This window comes from Pelophylax lessonae (assembly GCF_965119305.1).
Source record: "Pelophylax lessonae genome assembly, chromosome: 3".
NCBI lineage: Eukaryota > Metazoa > Chordata > Amphibia > Anura > Ranidae > Pelophylax > Pelophylax lessonae.
In genome coordinates, this window is record NC_138770.1 from 158,023,727 (window position 1) to 158,051,173 (window position 27,447).

At 44.8% G+C, this 27,447-nt stretch overlaps 2 protein-coding genes across 2 annotated transcripts in view; one reads left to right on the plus strand and one right to left on the minus strand.

Annotated features, from left to right (window-relative positions):
* Window positions 1-1,598, minus strand: part of TRAPPC12 (trafficking protein particle complex subunit 12) — a 313,601-nt gene extending 312,003 nt beyond the window's left edge. The window contains exon 1 of the mRNA XM_082251892.1: window positions 1,484-1,598. The gene's annotated coding sequence lies outside the window, so the exon portion shown is untranslated. The remainder of the gene's footprint in view (window positions 1-1,483) is intronic.
* Window positions 1,599-1,626: 28 nt separating this feature from the next.
* The window catches only part of EIPR1 (EARP complex and GARP complex interacting protein 1), a 459,494-nt gene continuing 433,673 nt past the window's right edge, over window positions 1,627-27,447 (plus strand). The window contains exon 1 of the mRNA XM_082251893.1: window positions 1,627-1,782. Coding sequence (XP_082108019.1) covers window positions 1,741-1,782 — 42 coding nt within the window. The 5' untranslated portion in view covers window positions 1,627-1,740. The remainder of the gene's footprint in view (window positions 1,783-27,447) is intronic.

The following is a 27,447-nucleotide window of genomic DNA, read 5'->3' on the forward strand; positions in this document are numbered from 1 at the left end:
TTATATTTTTGTTTTCAAGTTTAGATATTATTTACGCAACGGCAGCTCCCATATTGTTGCCAACCTCGCAGCCTGCCCTCCGCTCGCCGGATCCCGCAGCCTGCCCTCCGCTCGCCGGATCCCGCAGCTTGCCCTCCGCTCGCCGGATCCCGCAGCCTGCCCTCCGCTCGCCGGATCCCGCAGCCTGCCCTCCGCTCGCCGGATCCCGCAGCCTGCCCTTTCGCTCGCTGGATCCCGCAGCCTGCGCTCCACACACCGGATCCCGCAGCCTGCGCTCCACACACCGGATCCCGCAGCCTGCGCTCCACACACCGGATCCCGCAGCCTGCCCTCCACACACCGGATCCCGCAGCCTGCCCTCCACACACCGGATCCCGCAGCCTGCCCTCCACACACCGGATCCCGCAGCCTGCCCTCCACACACCGGATCCCGCAGCCTGCCCTCCACACACCGGATCCCGCAGCTTGCGCTCCACACACCGGATCCCGCAGCTTGCGCTCCACTCACCCGATCCCACAGCCTGCACTCCACTCACCGGATCCCGCAGCCTGCGCTCCACTCACCGGATCCCGCGCTCCACTCACCGGATCCCGCAGCCTGCGCTCCACTCACCGGATCCAGCAGCCTGCGCTCCACTCACCGGATCCCGCGCTCCACTCACCGGATCCCGCAGCCTGCGCTCCACTCACCGGATCCAGCAGCCTGCGCTCCACTCACTGGATCCCGCAGCCTGCGCTCCACTCACTGGATCCCGCAGCCTGTGCTCCACTCACTGGATCCCGCAGCCTGTGCTCCACTCACTGGATCCCGCAGCCTGTGCTCCACTCACTGGATCCCGCAGCCTGTGCTCCACTCACTGGATCCCGCAGCCTGTGCTCCACTCACTGGATCCCGCAGCCTGTGCTCCACTCACTGGATCCCGCAGCCTGTGCTCCACACACTGGAACATACAGGTTCTCCTTTACTTATAGGATGACACAAGTACCACTCTACTCATAGGATTGTACAGGATCCCCTCTACTCATAGAATTGCACTGGTTCCCCCTTTACTCACAGGATCCTACATGTCCCCCCTTACTCATAGGATTATATGTGTCCCTACACCCCTCCCCCCTTACTCAAAAGAATTACACATGTTCTCCTTTAATCATAGGATCCTGTGGAGGATCCCTCTACTCCAAGGATGACATGGGTGTCTCTAAACCACACTGATAATTATCTAGAAGATTTCTTCTTTAAAAGAAAGACATTTGTGCACATCACGATACGGTCTATGCAGCTCCTGCAGACATATCACATGCCTAGATCTGATATAAAACACATGAGGAGTCACACAGGGGTATACAGAGGGCTGCAGTCAGCTTTCCAGCCATAAATCTTCATTGCTATCAGTGACACAGCAGTCCAGGGATTTTATATCGTGCCCCACCTGGACCCTCCATCCCACAGAGGAAGGAAATAATCTGCCCGTACCCCACTCACCTGACAGCCGGGCCCCGGGGACACAAATCTGCCCAGCACACCCTCCTGTCACTTCCAGCTGCTACCGGCAACCAATACGCATGCGCACACTGCTTTCACCTCATTCTGCGCATGCGCAGCCGAATTAATGAACTTTATTCACACGCGAACATTGCTGTCAAACAGGAAGAAGAGTGAGTACGGTGGCCGGGAGGAGAGCTGACAGTCAGTGTGTGATCATACTACTGGGAGGATTCGCCTAGACTCTATATAGTGATATGGAGGATGACGCTCCTGTGATCTACGGCCTGGAGTTTCAGGTGTGTGCCCTTATATATAGGGGATCAATGGGGCATGGCTAACAACACCTCTCCAATGGAGGGGGACTACAAGTCTCAGCTGACCACACACTATACAATCTGATTGGATCATTTATTTTCCATTAGCATCCATTCAGGTTGTTTCTTGTGCTACATACTGTAGATGTGAAGGAGATTGTACAATCAGATTGTATGGTGTGTGTGTGCTCAGCTTTACCCAGTAGTGTCCAATAGTTACTCATCTCCAGGGTCTATTCCACATGGTGCAAGGAGGTCATTCTTCTTCCCAATATAAACCAACTTACCCCCTTCCTGCCCAGGCCAGCTTTCAGTGCTGTCACATTTTCAATGACAATTGTGCAGTCATGCAACACTCTACCCATATGAAATTTTTATCATTGTTTTCACACAAATAGAGCTTTCTTTTGCTGGTATTTAATCACTGCTGGGTTTTTTATTTTTTGCTTAATAAACTAAAAAAGACCGAATATTTTGAAAAAAGAAAAAACATTTTCTTGGTTCGTTATAAAATTTAGCAAACAGGTAATTTTTCTCCTTCACTGATTTGCACTTGTAGGCTGCACTGGTAGGTGACCCTGATGGGCACTGATGAGGCTGCACTGGTAGGTGACCCTGATGGGCACTGATGAGGCTGCACTGGTAGGTGACCCTGATGTGCACTGATGAGGCTGCACTGGTAGGTGACCCTGATGGGCACTGATGAGGCTGCACTGGTAGGTGACCCTGATGTGCACTGATGAGGCTGCACTGGTAGGTGACCCTGATGTGCACTGATGAGGCTGCACTGGTAGGTGACCCTGATGGGCACTGATGAGGCTGCACTGGTTGGTGACCCTGATGTGCCCTGATGAGGCTGTGCTGGTAGATTACCCTGATGGGCACTGATGAGGCTGCACTGGTAGGTGACCCTGATGTGCACTGATGAGGCTGCACTGGTAGGTGACCCTGATGGGCACTGATGAGGCTGCACTGGTTGGTGACCCTGATGTGCACTGATGAGGCAGCGCTGGTAGGTGACCCTGATGGGCACTGATGAGGCTGTGCTGGTAGGTGACCCTGATGTGCACTGATGAGGCTGTGCTGGTAGGTGACCCTGATGTGCACTGATGAGGCTGCACTGGTAGGTGACCCTGATGTGCACTGGTAGGCTGCACTGGTAGGTGACCCTGATGTGCACTGATGAGGCTGCACTGGTAGGTGACCCTGATGTGCACTGGTAGGCTGCACTGGTAGGTGACCCTGATGTGCACTGATGAGGCTGCACTGGTTGGTGACCCTGATGTGCACTGATGAGGCTGCTCTGGTAGGTGACCCTGATGTGCACTGATGAGGCTGCTCTGGTAGGTGACCCTGATGTGCACTGATGAGGCTGCTCTGGTAGGTGACCCTGATGTGCACTGATGAGGCTGCTCTGGTAGGTGACCCTGATGTGCACTGATGAGGCTGCTCTGGTAGGTGACCCTGATGTGCACTGATGAGGCTGCTCTGGTAGGTGACCCTGATGTGCACTGATGAGGCTGCTCTGGTAGGTGACCCTGATGTGCACTGATGAGGCTGCTCTGGTGGGCATTGTTGGAACTGCACTGATAATTAGGATGCTGATAATCAGTACTGAATCCCTTTAACACAAGCTGGTTATCAGCTCTCCTCTCCTCATGTTGTCAACGTGAAGAAAGGAATGCTGATAACTGACCTGTGTTTACATTGTGATCAGCTGTGATTGGACACAGCTGATCATGTGATAAAGAGCTGCTGATTGGCTCTTTACCCTGATCTGTAATCAGTTGTGTCCGAAGGATGTCATTCGGCTATAGTGTGGTTGGCAAGTGGTTAAAGTGTATAGTTAGAATATAAAATCATATATTAATTTCTACATTGTATTTCAATGATTTCTAGCCTACTCATATTAATCTGAATGATAATGAAGTTTGTAAACGTACTTTGTAAAGATCCCCACACATTTACTTCCTTGAATTCTGTAACACACATCTATTATGCCTTGTGAGTAGGCAGTTCTGTCACACATTTCACAGAGCCTGCCTTCTGAGCTACAGAGGTGATAAGTAGAGAAGTTTCAGAGGGTGAAGTCAGTACAGCAATCACTGCTTGCAGACAGCAGGGTACCATGGGATATGTAGTCCTTAGACATTGAAAGTAAACTGCAGAGGAGAAGCTGCAAAGCCTGCAGGGAATCCAGAAAGTTGTTGAGTTGGCCAGCAGACAGTAAGAACTCGCAACATGAAAGGAGGTTTCTCAAGTAATCTTTTATATTGGATTGTCAAATGTAACCTTTGTTATAAAATGAAAGTTTTTACTGTACTGTTACATAACTCGTTAGATGTTCACCACGCAGTTGGGTGAAAGATTTAATACTGGGAAACACTTTTTTTAAAGATAAAAAGTGCATTAGCTAACGCTAAGAACTCAGAGGAAGGGAGCTTGACTCCCGAAACGCGTTAGCTGCCCTATCTAAAGGGACATGTTCCATTCCACGTGTGTTTGACTCTCGTAATGTGATTTTTACTCTTCATGTCTGTGAGTATGTTTTTTGGCATTTTAATAAAACATTTTTAAGGTGATCACGGGTAATGCATTAGGTGTTTGCGCCTACATTAAATTGCATGACAAGTCGCAGCCCATTTACTTCAATGCACCTGTTACAATTAGTGGTGCACCGAAATTTCCGGCCGAAAATGGGTTAAAGATGCTGATACTAAAGATGGCCGCCGCGGGCGCAGCGCAGGTTTCAAAAGACCCGCCTCTGGCCGGCGGTCCGCCTCCCGGTGATGTCACTACTACTACTACTATGATGTACATGAATGAACTAACACACCGGGCAGGCAGGCGAGCGGCCGCTAATAGCTGTAACTATGTGAGCCCTTCACTTCCCTATCAGGCGGATATCTCTGCTGACAGGGAAGCGAAGCGCTCACTTAGTTATAGCTATTAGCGGCCGCTCGCCCGGTGTGTTAGTTCATTCATGCACATCATAGTAGTAGTGACATCACCGGGAGGCGGACCGCCGGCCAGAGGCGGGTCTTTAGAAAGGAAGGACACAGGAGGAGCGGAGTGAAAGTAAGGAGATTGCATTGGGATGGGGAGGGACGCTGAGGCGGGGGGGGGGGGGGCGCTGAGGCAGTGGGGGAGGGGCGCTGAGGCAGGGGGGGTGACGCTAAGGCGAGCTTACCAATGGTATTAGTATTATGCAGCATGTGGGGGTTAATGTATTGCCACTGCTGGTCACTGATGAATTAGTGACCGACTAGTGGCAGTTAATTAACCCCTTTGTGCTGCATTAGTGCAACCAGTAGCAGTGCAACCAGTGTTAATTAACACTGATACTGGTTGCACTAATGCAGCACAAAGGGGTTAATTAACTGCCACTGGTCGGTCATTAATTCATCAGTGACCAGCAGTGGCAATACATTAACCCCCTCATGCTGCATAATACTAATACCATTGGTAATTAAATGAACCACTATACTGCGACAGGGTGGCAGCGACAGGTGTACGCCGCTGCCTGATTTTGGTGTATGCCCCTCTTCTATCTATTTTAAAATCATTTGGGGAAAAAAGTAATTTTCGGTTTCGGTTTTTGGCCAAGGGCATCCTGCATTTTTGGTTTCGGCCCAGAATTTTCATTTCGGTTCATCCCTAGTTACAATCTATCTGCCTTAAAAGTTGCAGCGACTTTAAAAGGTTCCTGCATTAATTTGATGCAACTTGAGCGCCAAAGAGTGTAAAGTCGCATCGGAAATTGCTCGACTTTGGAGTTGCATTAGTGTGAACCAAGCCTTCCTTTCAATGATAATGGTAAACAGGACAAATGGAGAGGGTGACTCTCCCTAACGGGGACACAGACAGCAATAAGGCTGACCGGTGTTCTAATTCCCCTCCACTCTATCCAAAACTAAAATAAAAAAAAGTTTTGCTTTTAGGTATAAATTAACACCTTCCCAGCTGGCTTATAGGAGAATGATGGCTGGGTGGTGGCTTTACCATTCTGATGGACATCATATGACATCCTTCACACCGTGCACGCTCTTGGGGGGCACAGAGTGTGGCAATCAGTGGTGAGCTGTGCCCTTTAGACACAGCGCATCACTGATCAGGGTAAAGAGTCGATGACATAGGCTGTTTCAGCTGTGTCCAATCACATGTGTCCAAGCTATGTCACTGTTTGAGGAAAGGAAAGCTGATAACAGGTTTTCCAGTTACAAGGGACATTTACACTGAATATCAGGGCACTGGTCATCAGCGCAGCATATCGGTGTCCATCAGTGCACATCATCAAATAAATAATAAAAAAAATCTCTTTTGCAAAGTTGTATAACAGAAACTAAGAAATTTTTTGTTAGATTTTCAGTCTTTTTATGTTTTTTTAGCAAAAAATTGAAAAAACCCAGTGGTGATTTAATACGACCAAAAGAAAGCTCTATGGGTACCGTGTTGCATGACCACACAACTGTCATTTAAAGTGTGACAGCACTGAAAGCTAAAAATTGGCCTGGGCAGGAAGGGGGTGAACGTGCCCAGTATTGAAGTGGTTATGGTCTCATTTACACCAGATGCAGTCAAATATGTTTTTTAAATGCAGAACAAACACATATGCAAGAAATATGAATGTGTTTGAGCTAGAGCTGCACGATTCTGGCTAAAATGAGAATCACAATTTTTTTGCTTAGAATAAAGATCACAATTCTTGGGGTAAAATCATCTTTTACATTAAACAAAAAAATTGGGCTAACTTTACGGTTTTGTTTTTTTGAGCTCTTGACCCATCCCTCCAATACATTCTGGAAGTAGATGCGTCAAACATGGCAGTAGGAGCAATACTCTCCCAACGACCTACCCACACTTCACCACTTAATCCAGTCGCCTTCTTTTCTAAATCCCTAAGCAGTCCAGAGATAAATTACCCCGTGGGTGAAAAGGAACTGCTTGCTATAAAATTGGCTCTGGAGAATTGGCGACATTTACTCGAAGGCACCCAATTACCAATACTTATATACACGGACCATAAAAATCTCCAATATCTTCAGACTAACAAAACTCTCTCGCACCGACAGGTACGATGGTCACTATTCTTTCTAAGGTTTAACTTCCTAGTGACCTACACACCTGCAGATAAGAACAAAAAGGCGGATGCACTATCACGACTAACTGAAGAAAACTACTTCGAAATTCCTTCCGTTCCTATAATACCTCACAAACGCATTATTGGAGTTGTCCGTTCCTTGAAGGAAGAGGTTTTGCATGGTATAAGTTTGGATACACCCCCACCACAACTAAATACTGATGCAGAAGGCTTCCTCTACTACAACGACAAACTTTACATACCACCTACCATACGCACCAAGATCTTGGAATTATCGCATGATGTGCCTATGGCAGGACATATGGGTATGACAAAGACTCTTAATCTGATTACCAGGCAATTCTGGTGGCCTGACATGAAAACATCTATACAAAAATTCGTCTGTTCATGCAATTGTCTGTGCCAGGTCCAAAATTGACACTACGAGACCATCCGGTCTACTATGCAGTCTACCAATACCCCAAACTCCATGGGAAGTTGTGTCCTTGGACTTTATAGTGGAATTGCCTCCTTCCAAAGGATTTAATACCATCTTAGTGTCAGTGGACCATCTGACAAAAATGGCACATTTCATTGCTATTCGCAGACTACCTTCGTCCAAACAAACGGCAGAACTCCTGATGAAACATGTCTTTAAGTTACATGGTATCCCAAAAACTCTTCTGTCTGACCGTGGATCACAATTTATTTCCAAGTTCTGGCAAGAACTATGTCGCATACTACGGATCGAGCGGAAGCTCACTTCTCCTTACCATCCGCAGACCAACGGACAGACTGAAAGAGTCAACCAATGCATCGAGCAATATTTACGTTGTTACACTTTTTACCAACAGGATGATTGGGTGGATCTTCTCCCTCTGGCAGAATTTGCCTACAACAACGCAACCCACAGTACGACCAAGCAGAGTCCGTTCTACTTGAACTATGGTTTCATCCCTCTATTCTTCCACCACGCATCCTTCCTTCAAATAACCCAGTAGCCTCAGACTATCTTACCCAAATAAAGGACTCTCTGGGTTTGCTTAATACTACCATTGCACACGCTCACAGTCAACAAAAGAAGTACTATGATCTTCGCAGAAGACCTTCTCCTCAGTACGCTATCGGGGACCTCGTTTGGCTCTCAACAAAAAATTTAAGACTGAAAATCCCTAGCAAAAAGCTTGGACCTCTGTTCTTGGGACCTTTCCCAATCAAGAAACTTATTGGAAAAGCTGCAGTACAGCTTACATTGCCAATAGACCTCAAAATACATCCCATTTTCCATGTGTCGCTACTGAAGCCCCATGTTCCTGACCAAGGAATAAGGCCTACTATCCCACCTCCTCCTCCTGTACAAGTTGAAGGTGGAGATGAATACGAGATAAAAGAGATTCTGGATTCTCGTATCCACAGAGGAAGACTTCAGTACTTGGTTCGATGGAAGAACTATGGGCCCCAAGACGACACCTGGCTAAACATCTCTGACATACATGCCTCTAGATTAATCCGCAATTTTCATGCGAAGTACCCAGACAAACCAGCTCCAGAGGCCTTCAGGAGCCGGCCTTAAGGGGGGGGGGGGGTACTGTAATGTTCTGGTACCTTTTGGGTACCCTAATTACTCTCATAAGTGTATGCGCCCCACCATTCTCTTTTGGTAAGGTGCGCATACACCTTTAAGACTGATGTTGTCATCACTGAGCGCCGGACTGGATGGCTATTTAGATCGCCGGCTCTCACTCACATGTGTTCGTTCAAACTGCTTTGTGCCTTGATGCTAACCTGTCTTGAAGCTCTCATGCTTGCAAGCATACCTCGCTGTCGGAACCACGCTGCGCTGATCCCTGTATCCCGCTACCGGATCATCCGCTCTTGCCGAACCTCTCCTCTGCTACATTGCTATTAGTGATAAGTACCCCACAGGGGAAACCTCTATAACCTTTATACTAAAGCTTACACTATCTAGCTCTGCATACTAAGGACTATTACTACATCTGCATTATCTAAGATTGCTAGCTCTTGAGCCTACTACCACCTGTTCTTGCACTGGGTTGATCTCTCTTGTATGTCCACCTGCTACTCTGTCATCTGCTACCATACATGATTGCTAAACCTATCTGCATCCCATCTGCTACTATCTTACTTTCAATAACATTTCCTTTCAAGTGTCTGTCATCTACCATCTCTACCCAACCTGTCTCTTCAGCCTATCATCACTGTGTTACTATATACATAAGTCACTCTAGGAAACACCTTATTGAGTGTGTGTATTTACTTGCTGAATTGAGATCCTCCACACATGATGAGTCATTGGGAGTTGGGATTGGTGTCTCAGCGTTTCTCTACATGACTACTGAAGTGGAATATTTCTGCAGCTGAAAATCCACATCATACGTAAAACGCAGGAGCGTTACACTCTGGAGAGATCTGATAATAGCTGTTCACCAACACTCCCCTTCCAACCTGATGGAGCTTGAGAGGTCCTGCAAAGAAGAATGGGTGAAACTGGCAACAAATAGGTGTGCCAAGCTTGTAGCATCATACACAAAAAAGACTTGAAGCTGTAATTGGTGCCAAAGGTGCATCAACAAAGCATTGGGCAAAGGCTGTGAATATGTACATTTTTTTATTTTTTTTTTATTTTTAATAAATTTGAAAATATTTCAAACTCCTTTCCCAGTGTCATTATGGCATATTGTTTGTAGAATTTTGAGGAAAATAATGAATTTAATCAATTTTAGAAAAAAGCTGTAACATAAAATGTGTAATTAGGGAAACGCTGTGAATACTTTCCGCATTCACTGTATATATATAGAGAACCCTATAGAATAAAATGGCGGTTGTTGCAATATTTTATGTCATACTGTATTTACGCAGTGGTCTTTCAAATGCAATTGTTTGGGAAAAAATACACTTCAATTAATTAAAAAAAAAAACTAAACCATAAAGGTAGCCCGATTTTTTTTTTTTTGTATAATGTGAAAGATGATGTTACACCGAGAATCATGAGAGAATAGTGATCTATATTCTAAGCAAAAAAATAATTATTCTAGTTTTATCTAGAACCGTGCAGCCCTAGTATCATCATATCAGTATGGATGTGAGTTTTTCATTAACTGTGGTACCCATTATCTAAACAAAAAATACCAACATTGTGCTAGAGTCCATTGAGTCTGTAAGAGCAAAGTGAAACCCCAACAAAATGAGTTGATCCTTAACAATTAAAATTGTGCTTAACCAAGTCTTAAGGCTGCATTCACATGTCAGCGTATGAATCGCGGGCAGAATCGCAGCCATTCCGCCCACGATCCAGAAATCATTGCAAATCGCGGGACGCCTGTGCGTTGCCCGTGATTTGCAATAGCACCCCAAACGCTGAGCGATGTTTCCGCAATTTCCGCCTGCCGAATCGCGGTAACATTGCGCAAAAAAAATTGCGGGACGCATTACGCTCCAAAGAAGCTCTTGTACCTTTTTGGGCGTAATGCGTCCCGCGATTTTTTTTTGCGCGATGTTACCGCGATTCGGCAGGCGGAAATCGCGGCAACATCGCTCAGCGTTTGGGGTGCTATTGCAAATCACGGGCAACGCACAGGCGTCCTGCGATTTGCAATGATTTCCGGATCGCGGGCGGAATCGCGGCGATTCTGCCCGCGATCCATATGCTGACATGTGAATGCAGCCTAAAACATTCACCAAGGAAGGGGTTAACTCGGTGTGGTGTATGATGTGCCGTGCTGCTCCGTCCACCAGTGGGATAACTGTTAACTGCAAAAATATAAATGGAAAAGACCGAGAGCATTCGCTCCCAGTGGAACACCGTTTATTGTTTAAAATTAAAAGATAACAAAGTAACACTAAACACTCACATTGTGTTCAGAGAACAAGCGTCTCTATGTGATACTGTAGTGGCTCTCCCATGTGTAGGGTCCAGGCTGGATCCAGGGTAGGCTGACAGCCAAAGTTCTCAGTGTAAGCCACCCACACACGAGGATCCTCCAATCACCGGGAGACTCGATCCAGATACACATCCAAGTGATCCTCGGGCAGTGCCAGCTGGTATCTGACGCTCAGGTTGCTATGACAACGCCTTTCAGAGGGCGTGGCCTCCTTCTGAAACTGAAGGAAGCCTCGCCCTCTGAAACGCGTTGTCATTGCAACCTTTGCGTCAGATACCAGCGTCAGGGTGTTCAGTGTGATGTGCAGTGTTAGTTTTCCGCCACATGCTTTTGCTTTTAGACCAAAAAGTTCAATTTTGGTCTTATCTGACCAGAGCACCTTCTTCCACGTTAACTGTGTTCCCCACATGGCTTCTCGCAGAAACTGCAAATGGGACTTTCTGTGGCATTCTGTCAACAATGGCTTTCTTTTTGCTATCCTTCCATAAAGGCCATATTTATGGAAGTGCACGACTAATAGTTGTCCTGTGGACAGATTCTCCCACCTGAGCTGTGGATTTCTGCAGCTCCTCCAGAGTTACCATGGACCTCTTGGCTGCTTCTCTGATTAATGCTCCCCTTGCCCGGCCTGTCAGTTTAGGTGGAGGGCCATGTTTTGGCAGGTTTGTAGTGGCGCCATACCCTTTCCTTTTTCAGATGATGGATTGAACATTGCTCCTTTAGATGTTCACATTTTTGAATTTTTTTTTTTTTTTTTATAACCTAACCCTGCTTTAAACTTCTCCACAACTTTATTCCTGACCTGTCTGGTGTGTTCCTTGGCCTTGATGATGCTGTTTGTTCACTAAGGTTCTCTAACAAACCTCTGAGGTCTTCACAGAACAGCTGTATTTATACTGAGAAGAAATTATACACCGGTGGACTCTGTTTTACTAATTAGGTGACTTTTGAAGGCAATTGGTTCCACTAGATTTTAATTAGGGTAGCAGAGTATGGGGGGCTGAATACAAATGTATGCCACACTTTTCAGACATTTATTTGTAAAAAATGTTGAAAACCATTTATCATTTTCCTTCCACTTCACAATGATGTGCCACTTTGAGTTGGTCTTATCACATAAAATCGAAATAATTTTTTTTTACGTTTTTGGTTGTAACGTGACAAAATGTGGAAAATTCAAGAGGTATAAATACTTTTCACGGCACTGTATACACCCATATCCACAATCTGCCCTTTAAGGCATTGCCACCAGAACAGCACCTTGTGTTTGTTTTTCTGGGCTATGATTTTTATTCCAGTCTGAGATGTCTGGTGATTCCCCATGGTAATAATTGAGAATGTATTGTGGCCTGGTTTTGTGTGTAGAGGAGGCAAGGGCCATGTACAAAAGGATTAATAAAGCCTGTCAAGTGTAGGGCATGGAGCAATATGGAGATTGTGGTCTGTTTAAGGAATGTGCGTATATAATGAGTAATCTGATGCCATAACCCTCAGTGTTTCTGAAGATATGAGAACAATTTAGATATTTGGGTTGTAAAGAATATCCATGAGCGGGGGGGGGGGGGGGGGGAGAATTAGTCTGTGGGTTATGCTTTAATGATTTTCATAGGGTAGGATCTATCATAGGAGGCCTATGACTTGGGGCGTAAAATTCTAGATTGGGGTAGAGGAGCATTTTAATGTTTAACCCACTTCAGTACAGGGCACTATTACCCCCTTCCTGCCCAGGCCAATTTTCAGCTTTCAGCACTGTCACACTTTCAATTACAATTGTGCTGTCATGCAACACTGTACCCATATGAAATGCTTATTTTTTTCTACACAAATGGAGCTTTATTTTGGTTGTATTTAATCACTGCTGGATTTTTTAAATTTTTTGCTTAGCTTCTGTCAGAAAATTTTGTAAAGAAGTAATTTTTCTCCTTCAGTGATGAGGCTGCACTGATGGGCACTGATAAGACAGCACTTACAGGCACTGAGGAGGTTGCACTGATAAGAACGCAGTAATATGCAGCGCTGATGGGTACTGATAGGCAGCACAGATAGGTGGCACTAATGGGCAGGATAGTTGGCAGGTATGGGCAATGATAGACAGCACTGATGGTCACTGAAAGGCAGCTCTGACTGGCATCACTAATGGGCACAGATTGGCATCACCGATGAGCACTGACTGGCATTACTGTTGGGGCTGCACAGATAATCAGGGCACTCATGATCAGTGCCCTGATTATCTGCACAGGTCCCTCTCCTATGTCAGTTTGAGGAGAGACGATAAACGGCACCATGTTTCCATGTGATCCTCTGTGATTGGACACAGCCAATCACATGGGTGAAGAGTTGTGTCATCAGCTCTTTACCGAGATTGGGGTTTCGCCTTGTCCGAGAGCTTAGACTGGGGCCATGTAATATGACATAATATGGAAAAAATTAATCAGCGCAAACCAAAATCCAAAATAAGACCATCTCGTGCACAAGGCTGCAAACAATCAGTGCCAAACACAAACACCTGTGAAACTTAAAATTAATAATATTGCTGCGCCAAGTGACCATAAATAAATTGAAGATAAATCAGTGTTTCAATTGCAAGCGAAAAATCAATAACATGTGAAAAACATGTGGAAAAATAACCAGTGATATAAATCAATCAAAATTGTTCCAATCTGGTGATATAAGAATCACTAATAGTAAATTGTCCCCAATCACACATAAAAGATTGTGTCAAAAATTCGTGACTAAAAATCTTCTTCCATACACGTGATTAATGCCCCGTACACACGTGATTAAGGGTGCTGCATGCTCCACTCAAAGTGCTCCAAGTGACTGGTGACAAACTAGCAGCTCACCTCAAGGATAGACTCCTAAGAGTCAGAGCAAGCCTTTAGACAATTCCAATAGCCTGGTCTTCCAATCACCGCCTCCTGCTCCTTTCTCCAAATGTATGCAGCATCGGTGTGGAAATAAAGAACAGAATCTAGTGCTCTCTGCTAGGATGGGCTATTTATTCAATATAAGCAATGGTAATACACTTACATTTCATTGCACATCAAGCTGTGCGGGCTATCAACACATCAGACTCTGCCTGTATCCGGGAATCGGTGTGATGACGTACAGGCTCCTTCCCCCGTACGCGTTACATAATTAACTTCGATGACGAAGTTAATGTAATATGACATCATCCCAGAATGAGAGGGGATCCTGCCTGCCGTCGTTTGTCTATACGGCGGGTGGGAGGAGGTTTAAGTGGTTGTAATGTCAGAAGATTTTTATTTTAATGCATTCTATGCATTAAGTTAAAAAACCTTCTGTGTTCAGCAGCCCCCTAATACTTACCTGAGCTCCATCTCAATCTAGCGATGTTGCCAGAGTGGCTCGGTTGCCCGGGACTCTCCCTTCTCATTAGCTGAGACGGCAGTGTGGCGCAGTTGGCTCTCGCTGCTGTCAATCAAATTCAATGAGCGAGAGGGGGCGCAGCCGGGTCACGGCTTCGTGTCTGAATGGACACAGGAAGCTGCTGCTCAGGGGGTGTCCCCATATCAAGCTGCTTGTTGTGGGGGCACTCAGCTCAAGAAGTGGAGGATCTGGGCTGCTCTGTGCAAAACCACTGCACAGAGCAGGTAAATACTGTAGAACATGTTTGTCTCTTTTTTTCCAATAACAATCACTTTAAGTAGGACCACATTGAAAGTTCTGATGTGGCATAGAGAACTGCTAGTGGTGCTACCTGTGCCGCTGTGTAGTATTTCATTAGATTAGGGACACTGAGTACTCCCAGCGGTTTTAGCACTCTGTTCAATTCTGAGTATTTAGGCTGGAATAGGTATTGGCAGGACTCTAAAATAATAAAGTAGTTTGAGAAGATATGTCATTTTAATTGTGCATATCCTGCCAAACCAGGATATCGGATAGGAACGCCAGACTGGAATTGTAAATCCTGTTAGATCTAATAGAAATATAAAAATACTTGTAAAATTTACATCAAAAATTACTTTGTGGTAAAGAAAGAAAAATTGCACAAGATATGGTTTATTAGACATTTACTGTTAAAGGTATATGAAAGCCCCCTTCTTAACCACTTAAGCCCCGGAAGATTTTACCCCCTTCCTGACCTGGGCCTATTTTGCGATTTGGCACTACGTGACTTTAACGGACAATTGCGCGGTCGTGCGACACTGTACCTAAATGAAATTGACGTCCTTTTTTTCCCACAAACAGAGCTTTCTTTTGGTGGTATTTGATCACCTGTGCGATTTTTTTTTTTTTTTTTTTTTTTTTGATCATGCGCTGTAAACAAAAAAAGAGCGTCAATTTTGCAAAAATAACAATGTATTTCACATTTTTTTATATGACATTCCCAAAAAAATGTAAAAATCAAATTTTTTTAACATTTTCGGCCAATTTGTTTTATGCTACATATGTTTGGTAAAAAAAAATCGCAAAAAGCGTATTTTGATTGGTTTGCGCAAAAGTTATTGCGTTTACTAACAAAGCGAAAGATTTTTGTCATTTTTGTTGGTTTTTTTTAACGAGTAATGGCGGCGATCTGCAATTTTTTTTTTTTTTTTTTGCGGTACTGCGACATTGCGGCGGACAGATTGGACCCTTGACTGACATTTTTGACACTTTTGGGGTTACCAGTGACATTACTACAGTAATCAGTGCTATACATATGCACTGTTAGTGTAAAAATGACACTGGCAGGGAAGGGGTTAACTGTATTGGAGAGGGAGGGGTTAAGTGTGTCCTAGGGGCGTGCTTCTAACTGTGATTGGACATGGCTACTAGTGTAAGAACAGAGATCAACGGTCCTACATAGTAGAACCGTATGATCACCATTCTTACACAGCTAAGAATTACAGGCGGCTTTGCTTACATCAGCCGCCTGCCTTTCTTCCGGTGTCACGGGCGATCACGCGGGGGGGTCCGTGACCGCGCGGGAGCGCGCCTCCGGCTGCGCGCGCTCGCCCCCTACAAGCCTCACAGGCTAGCGACGTAGACCTAGTAGTCGCTTTGCCTGTGAGGGGCTGACCGCCGCAGTAAATAGTCGTGCGGCAGTCGGCAAGTGGTTAAGCTGGCCAAACTTGGATTCAAATTTGGCCTGGCCAGTCCATCGTTCCACTTGGGTACAACCAGCCTGTTGGATCTCTGACATGCAATTATTGCTGGCGGCTAGAGCTGCTAGCAGTAATCATTGTGTCCCAACATCTGAGAACCCAACCCCCCCCCCCCCTGCCGGCAGAACACTATAGCCGCAGTAAATAGTCGTGGAAGTCTAATGGAATTCTTTCCTTACAACCATGGTGTGGGGGAACACAGGGTGTGAAGAAAAGGGAACGAATACGCTGGTTTAGATGGCAAAAATCATGAGGTTGGGGGCTCAATACCGGGAAGGGGGAGAGAGAAGAAAAAAAAGGAGAGAAGATGTTTGAAGGGAAGAGGGGGGGGGGGTAGTATAACAAAAGAGGGGCAGTGCTTCACAGGTTCCCTTATACGCCAAAGGGAGAGTAGAGATCTGTCAGGGTTGAAATGACGATTGTATTCCAACCAAGGAGACCATATGTTCAAGAATTTTGAGTTGGTATCATCATATCAGCATGAATGTGAGGTTTTTCATGAACCATGGTACCCATTATTTGCTGCTTCACCTCCACAAGGTTCAGGGATGGCTGTCTCCAGGGATTAGCATTCGTTTGGCATGTGAATAAAATAGATAAAGGAAACTAGTGAGATTGGAAATCGGCCTTTGGAGTCACTCTTTCCATGGATTGCAGGGTAAACTTTTGTTAAGAATAGTATAGATCAGATTATAAACCTGTATCAACGATTCCACCCGTGGTGGAAGGAAAGAAAATTTAGACATTTATGAGCTGCTTTAGAGTCGGTTCACACTAAGGCGACACGGCTCCTTACTACTTCGGGGGCGACTTGTGCATTACCATGCACCACGACTTCGGAGCGACTTGCAGGGACTTCACATAATGGAAGTCTATGCAAGTTGCTCCGAGGTCGCTTGGAAGTAGTACAGGACCCCTTTTCTAAGTCGGAGCAACTTGTGTCGCTCCTATTAGAACCGGTCCTGTATCGGTCAATGGACTGCGAGGGAGCGCGACTTGTCAGGCTGACAATTCGCACTAGTGTGGACTGGCTCTTAAGGCCTTGTTTACATACTGTATATGGTCGGAAAATGTAAGGCTCAGTTCACACCTGAGCGTATTGTATTCAGGTGTTTTATGTGGGTGTTTTTGGGCATTTTTCAGGCGGTTTTTTAGGAGTTCTTCAGGCGTTTTTTCCAGGTGTTTGAAGGTAGGCAGTGACCTCTAACAAAAATGCTTGTAATCTGCCAAAAAGAAAAGCTCATGTATTTTTTTTGAGCTTCAGGCGTTTTGCTTCAGGAGACAAAACACTCAGATGTGAACAGGGGCCATTGGAATGAATGGGATTTTGCTTGTTGGGTGTTTTGAGACTTCAGAGATGAGCGCTTTACGAGCTGAAAAACGCTCAGGTGTGAACAGGGCCTTAAGCCTACAGTATAGTCGGAGGTGAATGTTTACATTTTAATTGAACACGACATGTCAAGTTGACGAATGGCGCCGCCTGTCAAACTTGTCTGTTCAAGCTAAAGGAGCCACTCCGAAACCAAAAGCCAAAAGCTTTGCTCGAGGTTGTGATGCATTAGTACCATTTGAAATTTGAAAAAAAAAAAAAAAAAAAAAAACGCATCTAGGAGGCAGCAGGATTGCCTTCTGAATGCCTGATAGTGGCTGCTAAGCTAGACTTAGCAATTTACCACAGGGTGGCTTTTCAGAGAAAAAAAAAATGTGACCTTCTTTTCATTCTGTTCACACCTGTGCATTTTAGGTGTAGTGCGTTTAAAAAAAAAAAAATCACGATTGCTGCATCTTTGATGCGCATTCATGAAAATGCACTCTATATATAGAGTTTAATGGTAACGAGCCTAAATAGCATGAAAAATGTGCCTAAAGCACCACACACCTAAGATTCACCACACAGATGTCAACCGGTCCTTAGGCTGTAAAATCTATATGTGGTCTTGCCATCTGCCTTCCTCTGCCACTTAATACCACTATGGTGAACCGCAGACTGAATAGAGCCGACAATTATTATTATTATTCTTTTTTTTTTAAATCATTTTAACTGATTCTTTTTTCCTCCTCATTTCTCTGTGACCTTGGGAACAAAAACTGGAAACCTATGGCGCCGTATGCCAAATGTAAGCGTCAGTGTATTTTCTTTGTCTTCTGAGCAGAGCCTGCTTTCATCCTGTGCTTGTCACATTGCTCTCCTGGTGCCTTAACGGTGCTAATTAACTCCAGATTATGGGACATGCTTGTTAGGAGTCTCGCCGTATCAAAATACGCGGCTCAGAATGTGGATCAGCTGCTTTCCGAGCAATTATTTTCCCTGCCTCCATGTTGTGAGAGCTAAATTATTTCAGGTGGTTTATTAGCATCTTCATTTTTACCTGTGAGATTAATTCTATAACACCTAGGGTGTAATTTTATCAGTCCCACAACGAAGTCTGTAATAAAATACTGTGGTACACAACGTTATTTGAATGATGTGCCAAAGCAGGGTTGTAAAGAAGCCAGACAAGCTCTATGCTCTTGAATGCATTTTTTTTTTAGACGCGTAATATCATTGTTTTTAATATCTTGTTTATTGACGATTCCCACTTGACCCGTTTCTTTGGGACTACCGTTTGGATGAGTTGCTTGTTTGGTAAAGTATAACTTTTTATCCAAAAAGAAAAAAACCTGAGGATGATAAAACGTCTGAGCCATGCTGACTAATTGCCGCTTTCATCTTCTCTTTGGAAAAATAAAATATGAGACTTGCTGTCCTCCAATGTAACGCTTATGTGCTTTGTGGTGCAATAACTTTGCCACATTTTCAGTCCCCGTGCCTTTTATATGACTGTGATGGAGAGGTTTAAATACCCCGTGCTGTATATATTGTCACTCATTTTTAAAGCAGTCAGGTGCCACAGTAACTTTTATTTACTTCTTAGAAGAACAACCATGAGCAAAAGGGAAAAACTTTTCATTTATTCTACAAGTATAGAAGGTGAACAACTTTATATTACAGTTCTACTGTTGTATGCATACATGCTGAAATATCAAAATAGGATTTCAGTGGGAGTGGCTGCATTAGGCTCTAAAGTTGCCAAGAAACAGGGGGGGGGGGTTTACTTATGCCTCGTACACACGCAACGATTATCGGCCGACCGATCGGCCGTCTTTTGTCCAGTGTTGGTTGAAATGTGCTCTAGACTGCACACAAATTTTCTCGGCCAACAAAAACCAATTTCAGAAGTGATGTCATGTGCTGGTTTACTTTCCGTGTGTTTTTATTTCTCTGAGCATGCCCAGACTTGCTCATCTGATTTTTGTCTGCCGAAATCTGTACTGACTGACGGAAAATCGGGCGTTCTGTTGACGGCCAACAAAAATTTTATACACCAGATTGTGTTCGGCCGAAAAGTCGGAGTCGGTTGTCGAAAGCATCAAACTAACAAGCCGAAAATCAGCCGATCGGACGTTGGCCGAAAATTCACGGCCAACTATCGATGCGTGTGTACAAGGCTTTAAACTGTAGCACTAGAATGTGGTGCAGTCAGCTGCTAACTTCAGCTAATTCAATTAAAGGGTATTTAATCCTTTAATTGTTCCATTACACCCATATTCAGGGTGTAACATGTTAGAGATGCAGCGGCCCCCACACCCCCCCTGATCTCCCTTTTTGACACCGAGTGGGGGATCATCTTTGCCCGCCCAGCCGCGTCATTCATTCTGTAGATTCTTAGGGTCCCCCCAGTCCGGCCAGCAAGCGCGTGCAGACCGCAGCTTCGCGCTAGGTCAGGCACAACATAGCCCCACTGGACGGGGGCTGGTGTTAAAGCGGAGTTCTGTGTTTATTAAAAGTCAGCAGCTACAAAAAGTGAAGCTGCTGACTTTCAATAAACACACACTCACCTGTCCCACGGTCCAGCGATGCGGCCGCCCAAAGCCTCGATCCTCTCCCTCTGGTCTCGGCGGCGCCGGCATCACTGGTGTGGGCACCTGGCTGTGATAGCTTGCGGCTTCACAGCCGGGTATGCACTGTGCATGCGCGAGTTGCGCTGCGCGTCTTGATTGGCCGGCAATCTTTTGGGACCTCTGACATGTCCCAGAAGATTGCAGGGAGGGAGGGGGAGAGGAGAACTTCTGCTCAGAGCGCCGCAGCGCTCTGAGCGGAAGTGGGAGCAGGTACCTGTCAAAACTAGGTACCCGCTCCCCCCCCCCCAAAAAAAAATGACATGCCAAATGTGGGTTAGGACTACCTAAAGCGGAAGTTCCCCTTTTGGGTGGAACTCCGCTTTAAACTTCTCACGAGGACGCATATGAACTGGCTTTGGCCTGAGTCGCAGCGTTTCCTTCTGGCCGACAGCATCAACATTACGATGGAGTGGTGTCCTGTCCGGAGCGGTGCCCAACCCTGCTCCTGGTGTGGTAAGTAGCTGTCCCCCCACTACCACTGGAGGGTTTTGGGGTGGACGTGGGCCCCTCCCTGGGATGATTGTACCCCGGGGTTCTCCTCCCTTCCCCCCAGCCCCTGTAAAATTTTGGTCACTTTGGTCTCACCTCCGCACTTCGGGTCTTCAAAGGAGTGTAGGCCTCGGTGCTGGCATTGTTTGAGTCAGCAGGGGATTGCGGTACTGGGGTACTTGGACGATCTTCTTCTGTGAGCAGGGTCTCTCTTCCTCGGAAAAAACTCCAGACGTTGCAAGAGGCAATTCAGCTTCTGTTGTTCAGTAGACGGTCATCCCTCCGGGCTTGCATGTGCGTGCTGGGCCTGTTGGTGTCCGGGCCTGTTGGTGTCCACCCTCGAGGCTGTCTGTTTGCACAGTTCCACACAAGATCTCTGCTAAAGAAATTCTGGTGAAATGGGTCAAGGATCCACAGTCTTTAGAGATGGATTGGCACCACGGATACCAGCCTGTCCGGGGGGGGGGGGGCGTCCTCAGCACAGATTTGCTCAGGGGGGTCTGGACTCTGGCAGAGCCCAGACTGCCGATTAGTGTACTGGAATTCCAAGCGATCAGACTTTGGCTCATTGGACAATTGTCTTCAGGGGTGTCTGGTACTTATTCATTCAGACAAGGTAAGTAGCCAGAATTATAAGGTGGACTGACTGATTCATTCCAGCCCTCTCAAACTTCTGCCACGACTTCTGTGCAGAATTCAGGCAAAAGGAATTCTGGTCATTCTAGTGGCTCCAGACTGGTCTCGCTGGTCTTGGTATGCCGATCTGGTACGGCTGGTCACCGATGCTCCCTGGGGACTTCCTCTCAGGGAAGGATCTGCTTTCCCAAGGACCAATCTTCCATCCTGCTTTACGGTCGCTGGCTTTAATGGCTTGGCTGTTGAATGTCAGGTGCTGAAGTGTGGAGGTTTGTTTGAAACGGTGATTCCTACGCTGTTAAAAGCTTGGGGAATCTGCCTCTAGGAAGATCTACCATCAAACGTGGAGGACGGGGTGTGAGCCTTTTTGGGGTTGATCCTCGCTCCTTCTCGGTGGATCAGGTCTTAACCTTCCTTCAATGGGGGGGGGGGGGGGTTGAACAAAAATCGGCCATCAAGGGCCAGGTATCGGGTTTTGGAATTTTTTTTTCCAAACGACCTTTGTCTGACATTTGGTTCCTTTAGTGCTGGCCGTTGCCACCCTGGAATCTTAATGTGGTGCTTTCAGCTCTACTGAAGCTTCTCTTTAAAAATATTCAGGAGGTTTCCCTGCTTACGTTGCTCCGGAGGGTGGCCTTCCTTGCTGGCTATCATCTCTGCATGCCGGGTGTCGGATCTGACGGCATTATCCCGTTGTTCACTTTATGGTGCTTCACAAGAATAAGGTGGTGCTTTGCCTCTCTCCGTCATTCCTTCCTAAGGTGGTTTCTGACTGTCATTTTAATGAAGACATTGTGTTGCCTTCCCTGTGTCCCAGGCCTAAACATCTGAAGGAAATTGCCTTGCATGTCTTAGATGTGATCCAGGCAATTAGGGTGTACCTGACAGCTACGGAGTCTGTTAGGAAGTCAGACTCCCTATTTGAGCACACGGACAGACCTCACAGAGGGTTGTCTGCTTCTTCTGCGACCATTTCCAGATGGATCAGACAGACGATGGTTCAGGCCTATTGCATCAGGGGTCAGGTTCCTCCTTTCTCTGTTTAAGCGCACTCTACTAATGTGCTTAGTGTCTCCTGGGCTTTCCGTCTTAAAGCGTCAGTGACGCAAGTTTTGCAAGGCGGCCACCTGGTCGTCGGTGCACACTTTTAAAACTTTTTTTGTAAAGTGGTTGTGTTGGCATCTGTGGATGCTTCTTTTGGCCCCATGGTTTTGCTGGTTGCTGTTTAAAGAACCTGGTCCTTTTGAGGGTTTGTTTTTCAGGTGAGCTCCAGTTGTTTCTGGTTATGCTCTATGTTACCTGGTTGGCTATGGTTAGCCTTGGGAAATTGTTTCAGATCTTTTCCCACCCCTCATGTTTACACTACTTTGGGACATCCCAGTGGTTAAACAGAATCAGGAGCTGTGCCTGTTAATGAACAAAAGAGAAAATGGGAGTTTTGACTTACCGTAAAATCCATTTCTCGGATGTTCATTGATGGACACAGCACCCACCCCTCTGTGGAATTGGCTTTTTTCTGACACTGCTTGTAACAAAACTGAGTGCCTATAGCTGAGAGTGGGTGTATATACCCCCGGAGACTGCCGATAGGCATAGTCAAACTTATTCCTGTCTAGTGTCCTACTCCTGTAGGGGGCAGTATAACATATATGGTTAAGAAGAATCAGGAGCTGTGTCCGTCAATGAACATAAGAGAAATGGATTTCACGGTAAGTCAAAAATCCCATTTTTATTTGCTTGCAAAAAGATATGCATTTATTATTTTGTGAAGGTGAACTTACCTTTTAACGGGTAACTCCATTTTCATGGGCAAAAAAATAGCAAAAAAAAAAAGAATATAGCATAAACAATGGCGACATAAGTCCTGTTGTAATTGAACAATAGTAAAAATTTCCTTTCCTTTTCGATTTTCAGCTCTGTAATTTTCTGCAAAGTGCAATGCAATATGACTACATGGAGGTGTTCTGTACACAGAATGTGCACGCCCCCTAGAAATATAATTTCCTGTTTGTGTGATTGGCTCACTGATTTTCCCAGAAGTCTGCAAAAGATATAAGTCAGATTTCAGGCATCCCCTGCAACAAAAATGTCATTTTTGGGGAGATACTTCTAATAGGTAAATAACGTCTAAAGGGATACAGACCCAGCAGTTTTCCTCATTAGAGCCCTGATTCTGCACAGCTGATTGATAATTATGAAACCACTCCCATTATACAAACTCGGCACAGAGGAACAAACAGTGATTTCTTCAGAATAACAAAAGGTAGGAATCTGCAACAAAGTTTGTTAAAATCCATGTAACGTACATAGATCAACCAGAGGGGAATGTTTTTTTTTCTCAACAAATGTGGAGTTACTCTTTAAGCTTTGTCAAAAAAAAAAAAAAAACTGGCAGTTGATTGGCTTCTATACAGAGCTACACCAGATTTTGCATGCTCCAGTTGTATTAAATCTCCCCTACTATGTTTTGCTAAGGGTCTAGTAGCCTGCCCAAGGTTTCTTGAAGCTGCCATTTCCCTTTTTTTGCCCAAAAACACAGGGTTTGGTAATCTTGAGATTACTGCAGATAGTCGCAGCCAGGAACAACAGTAATCAGTGATTAGATTGTGGAATTGCTTTTGTAAATGCCTGAGGCCATTTCACTGCTTTAGTGCCCATGCCCAAGGATACCATTATAAATCCACAGGAGAAGTATGAGATGGCGTGATGGGCATGCCATGGCAAATTGTGGGTGTGGCAAAATGGTGCTAACAGTGTGATGGGCTTAAACTTGAGTATATATATACAGACTGTAAGGGTCTGTACATGCAATGTGCAGAGTACAAGTATAAGGAGGAAAGTACAGAGTACAGGGGTCAGGACTGGGTAATGCATGAGGCGGCACAAGGATAGTCGGTGTGTTGTGATCCATTCTTAGTCTGTGCCTTCAGACTCTACATATCCTAAGTGATATTATTGTGTAAAGATGAATACAGTTAGGGGTCGCCATGTACCCATTAATACGCCTTATAGTAAAAATTCCATAGTTACCTTTTTAAATAACATCACATTTGACACAAGCCTTGTATACCTTCTTTCTGACCATGTACCCAGCATTCCCACTAGATCACATCTCACGAGACGATGGCTGAATCCTTGTCACCATGGAATTGTCGGCGCTTCTGGCTGAGACCAAGCTGGGTAGCAAAGCGCTGTAAGTTACTTATGGGGGGGTTCTGGTGGGAAGAAGCTGTTTTGGCCCACCAACATGCAGCCCCTGTGACCCAATGGGGTCCAGGCCTGGTATGGTGGGGCTGGCTGTTGTGTTTTTTTTTTTTTAATCTAAGTTAGAGTAGGGAAATGTTCTCCCAGGGTAGATCTCCCTTGCCTTCCAGTCATGGAAATGCAACAGTATGTGGGAGAAAATCTCTCTAAGGGCTCTTTCACACGGGCGTTCCTTTTTTTTTGCCCGATCAGGTCCTTTTTTTTTTTTTTTTGTAACGGACACGGATGACACTTGTGTCATCCGGTCCGTATGTCCGTTTTTTATCCCATCCGTTTGCAGATGAAAAACTGACATAATGCATGTCTATGTAAATACGGATGTCTGCGGATGACACCACATCCGTTTTTGCTTCAGTTCCGTTTTTTGAAAGGAAGAAAAAATAGGGTTCTCCTCCGTTCAAAAAAACTGAACTGAACTGACAAAAAACGGATGTCAGAGGATGATCATCCGATGACATCCGTATTTACATAGAGATACATTATGTCCGTTTTTCATCCGCAAACGGATGGGATGAAAAACGGACATACGGAACGCCCGTGTGAAAGAGCCCTTAAGCGATTTAATGTTGACTTATACTAAGTACAGGTTTTTTCAGTTTGGATGTCTCCCAAATAAATAAGCTAGGTACAGCAGATAGACTCGTGTTTATGAAGGAGATTCTAGATCCAGGAGTGACTTCAGGGGTTTTCTATTTTCCACTCTGGGTGAAAGTGTCAGCATTAGGGGTACATTCTTTTGTATTCTTTGATTCTATCAGAATTCTAATTGCTTTTTTCTTAGTTCTCTCAGTTGTTATATTAAACCAATTTCATTTTTTTAAATTTTTTAAATGGAGACATTTTTGGAGGACAGCAGAACAGATGGAACCTTTATTAAGAGTTTAAAACTGGAATGGGTAATATACATGAAAAATTTAAAAATAATTCTCAGAACTAGGAAATTCAAGATAGGCATGAACTGACTCATATTGTTCGCCTTGTCCTTTCACATCAAACTGCATTGTATAGATGTGAATTTGTAATTACCATACATCTTTATGCAGCAAAATGCATGGGTTTTGCTGCACAAAAATTGATGTGTGAACCGTAAACAGCAAAATAATTCACAAGCAAGCATTACTTTACATAAAAGGTCTATGTCAGATCAGTCAATAGATCAGAGATCTAAGCAACTAAATTTGCAGGAAATTTTTTTTTTTTTTTTTTTTTTCTGTAAAATTCAAGTTTGGCCCTGCCCCCTTCACCCCTTGAGATTTCTGTCTCTTAAACCTGTGCACCCCAATAGATCAGAGCAATTTATACATTTCTGCTAAGAACCTGTTAATTTGTCAGTTTCATTACTTAACCAGATCCCGCCTGGCCTATAGCAGATTGACAGCTGAGTGGCGGATCTGTTATCCTGATCGGACAACAGAATGCGTCCCTTAGGATGTGCCGCTAGTGTGTGGGCCCCCCGGGGCGCATTTCGCAGCAATTGGGGATGAGGCATGTAACTCGGACACAGACCATCCCCAATCAGGGTAAAGAGCCTTGATTGGGTATGGGCTCAATTATTTATTTATATTTTTATATATATATATATATACATACAGTTGTGCTTCCTTGGCAGAAATTATGATTTCTTGGCCATTTTTCAGAGAATATGAATAACACAAAAACTTTTCTTTCACTCGTGGTTAGTGAGCAGCCCATGAGAGTATCAGAGTACCTGTCTGCAACCCATCAGAGTATCGGACTCCCGCTGTGTCTAATCGCAGCAGGAACGTGGCTCTGGCGGCACGCCGCATGCACATAATCACGTAGGTCTGCGTGATTATGTGCAGACAAGCCGCCTTGCCGCAGTAAATCTGGGTGGGGCGGTCGGCAAGTGGTTAAGGCACTATTAAGCCCCATACACGCTGGGTTGAAAAAAATAAATAAACTGACCGCTCTGTTTGGAGCCGCTGTACTGACAATCAGAGCAATGTGCACACATGCTTAAAAAAAATAATTTTAGACTTGAAGATTACATACAATCCCAAAAACATTATTATATATTTTTGGAAAGCAGACACCCTAGAGCAGTGGTCCCCAACCCCTGGAACATTAAATTATTTCCATATTTTTTACTGTGGTGTATCTTTCTCGGGTTTGTGCGACTTTCCATGGACGAGAGGTTAACCGGGAGCTGAGAGACATCACCTAAAGCCGCATCAATACTGCGCATGCGCAAAATATCGTGATATCGGGGCGGTTTTAGGTGATGTTTGGAGCTTAGCAGCTGCAAGCAGAAGTGGCGTTGTAGCTTTGGTAAAGACAAGGTGTGTATTGCTCTTCTCTCTGTTCACCGGTACTTTCTCATGTTTAACAGTGCTTGGTGTACGTGTATATTGTGTTTGCTCAAATTTAACCCACAAATTAGCAAAAATGAGTACGAAACAGACGTTGCTAGAAAGTTTCCTTGGGAAAAAGAAAAGGCCGAGTGAAGAGACAGAAGAAGAGCCTTCAAAATCAAAGAAACATGCAACTTTTAACAGACAATACCATGAGTCCTACTTGAAATATGGATTTATCGGGACAGGTGATTCCCACACACCAAAACCGCTCTGCATAGTTTGCGGCGACTGGGCCGCTGGAAAAAATTATCAAATGTTGACCGGTCCTCAGCGATAAAAAGGTTGGGGAGCACTGCCCTACAGAACAAAATAATGGTAGTTTAAATTCTTTATGTCACAGGATATAAGCAACACAGTTTATAATGCACATAATTTCAGTAAAAAAAAAATACCAAAGTTAATTTTATAGCACGTAAACAGTATATATTAACCAATTTTTTGGTAAAATATAAAAAGATGACGTTGCACCAAGTAAATAGATACCCAACAGGTTTTGAAGAAGCACAATGTTTGTGTAGAACGCGTCACCTTCCTACCTATTTGTGTCCTTGTCCTGGTGGCAGTCCTGTACATGCTTAATAAACTTGTTGGACCAGCGTTGATGTGCAGCCAATTATTTTTCTATTGAACTAACGTTCACAAATATTTTATTTATTTATTTTTTTAAGCCTTAAAATTGCATGTATATCTATTCTAAAAGGTGTGCAAAACCAATATCTCTATAGTGATCAATACAAAAATGTGTGTGAAAAAAGAATGTTAACTCAAATTAAACCATAACAAACCATGTGCATCAAATAAATGGCAAAATAACATATAATTCACTTATTCATAACAAAGAATAAACT